Genomic DNA, 1,693 nt, shown 5'->3' with positions numbered 1-1,693 from the left:
GCCCAGCAACTACGACGCGTCGGCCGCCATGCTGCTGGGCCCGCTGGGGCCCGACCCGACGCTGCAGCTGGGCCACCTGACCATGTGCAAGACTGTGGTGGAGGACTCGTGGGGCAAGGTCTTTGTCGGCGGCCTGCCCAGCGACTGGAGCGACGACCAGGTGGGGCGGCACCCAGGGCTGGGGCCGAGTGGGGCCGAGTGGGGCCGAGGGGCGGGGGCGGGGCGCTTGCCCTGTTTTGGAGCCCGCCGCCAATGTGGGCCGGGTGGCTTCCGCCGCGGTGTCGTGGCGGTTTTCTGATTGCGCTTGCGCGAGGGGGCGCGCCGCCGGCGGGCGTGGCCGCGGCCACGGCCGCAGCCGGGGTCGCCGGCCCCTGAGGGCGTTTCATCAGAGAGCGCGTAGGGCCGCCCGCATGCCGGCGCGACCCCGGCCGCCCATACGGCGTGCACATGCGCATGTGCCCACGTGCGCAGGTGAAGGACCTGCTGAAGCCGTTTGGCCAGCTGAAGAGCTTTAACCTCGTGATGGACAAGGCCACGGGCAAGTCCAAGGTTGGTGGCCGTGCCGCGCATGCGCATGCGGCCCCCAGCCCCTCCCTCACGGCCCCCCGCCTGCGCGGCGCATTTGGGGTTAGTGCGCACCCATCGGCTGCTGCGCCACCAAAAACGGCTCCGCGTGCCGCTCGCGTGCGCACACGTCCCGCCCGCCCGCCTGGCGCCAGGCCGGGCCCCACAGCCTGCCACAACGAGCCCCGACATGATCCCAAATGCTCTCTTTTTTGAACCCTGTCCCCTTGCATCCAACAACGCTTCGTCCAATCCGCGCCCCAGGGTTACTGCTTCTGCGAGTTCGAGGACGACAGCTGCGTGGAAGCTGCCATCGCCGGGCTGCACCTCAAGAGCCTCAACCGCAAGATGCTGACGGTGAAACGCGCCCTCGACGGCCCCGCGCCGCACCGCTCCAACAGTGGCGGCTCAGACTCGGGCAGCCTGGGCGGCCGCCGCAACAGCGGCGGCGGTGCGCCGCTGGGGGCGCCGAGGGACGGCGCGGGCGCTGGCGCGGGGCCGGGCGGGTACGCGTACGGCCGCGGCGGCGGGGGCGGGGCAGGGGCCGGGCCCGGCCTGCTGTTCAACCAAGCGGCCGCGGCCGCTGCGGCGGCGGCGGCCGCTGCGGCGCACCAGCATCAGCAGCAGCACCACCAGCAGCACGGCGGCGCGCCCTACTCCATGGGGCTCCCGCCGGCGCCGCACGGCGCCGGTGGCGGCGCGCCCGGCCAGAACGGCTGGCGAGGGAAGCCGCTCGGCGGCGGCGGCCCGCAGCAGGGGGTGCCCCCAGGCCCGCAGGATGCGGCGGCGGCGATGGCTTGCATGTTTGGCTTCGGGGGCCCCAACCACCCATACGCGCAGCCGGGCCCCGGCGCCGGCATGCGCCCCGCGCCTATCCAGCTCCCGCCCGGCGCGTACGGCGGCGTGGGCGCCCCACACGCGCACGCCGCGCCGCACGGCGCCGCCCCGCGCGCGCCAACGGGCGTGCCGGCGGCCAACGGGCCCCGCGCCGCGGCGGGCCACAGCAGCCCGCCGACGCCCAGCCCGCCGGCGCCACTGCCCAGCCAGCCGTCCCCTGGGACGGCCGGACAGGTGTACGAGCCAGCTGGTGCGGCCGCGGCGGGCGGCGGCGGCGCGTCCACCCCAGGAG

The 1,693-nt window shown here is 75.8% G+C and overlaps 1 protein-coding gene across 1 annotated transcript in view; it reads left to right on the top strand.

Moving 5' to 3' along the window:
* Positions 1–1,693, top strand: part of MNEG_7898 (Splicing factor U2AF subunit) — a gene marked incomplete at both ends in the record, with an annotated part of 4,456 nt that overhangs the window by 2,085 nt on the left and 678 nt on the right. The window contains 3 exons of the mRNA XM_014043628.1: positions 7–160; positions 472–549; positions 829–1,651. Coding sequence (XP_013899082.1) covers positions 7–160; positions 472–549; positions 829–1,651 — 1,055 coding nt within the window. The remainder of the gene's footprint in view (positions 1–6; positions 161–471; positions 550–828; positions 1,652–1,693) is intronic.

This window comes from Monoraphidium neglectum (genome assembly GCF_000611645.1).
Source record: "Monoraphidium neglectum strain SAG 48.87 unplaced genomic scaffold scaffold01443, whole genome shotgun sequence".
In the NCBI taxonomy this organism is placed as follows: Eukaryota; Viridiplantae; Chlorophyta; class Chlorophyceae; order Sphaeropleales; family Selenastraceae; genus Monoraphidium; species Monoraphidium neglectum.
The sequence above is the reverse complement of the archived record's forward strand: the minus strand, read 5'-3'. Positions and strand labels throughout refer to the sequence as shown.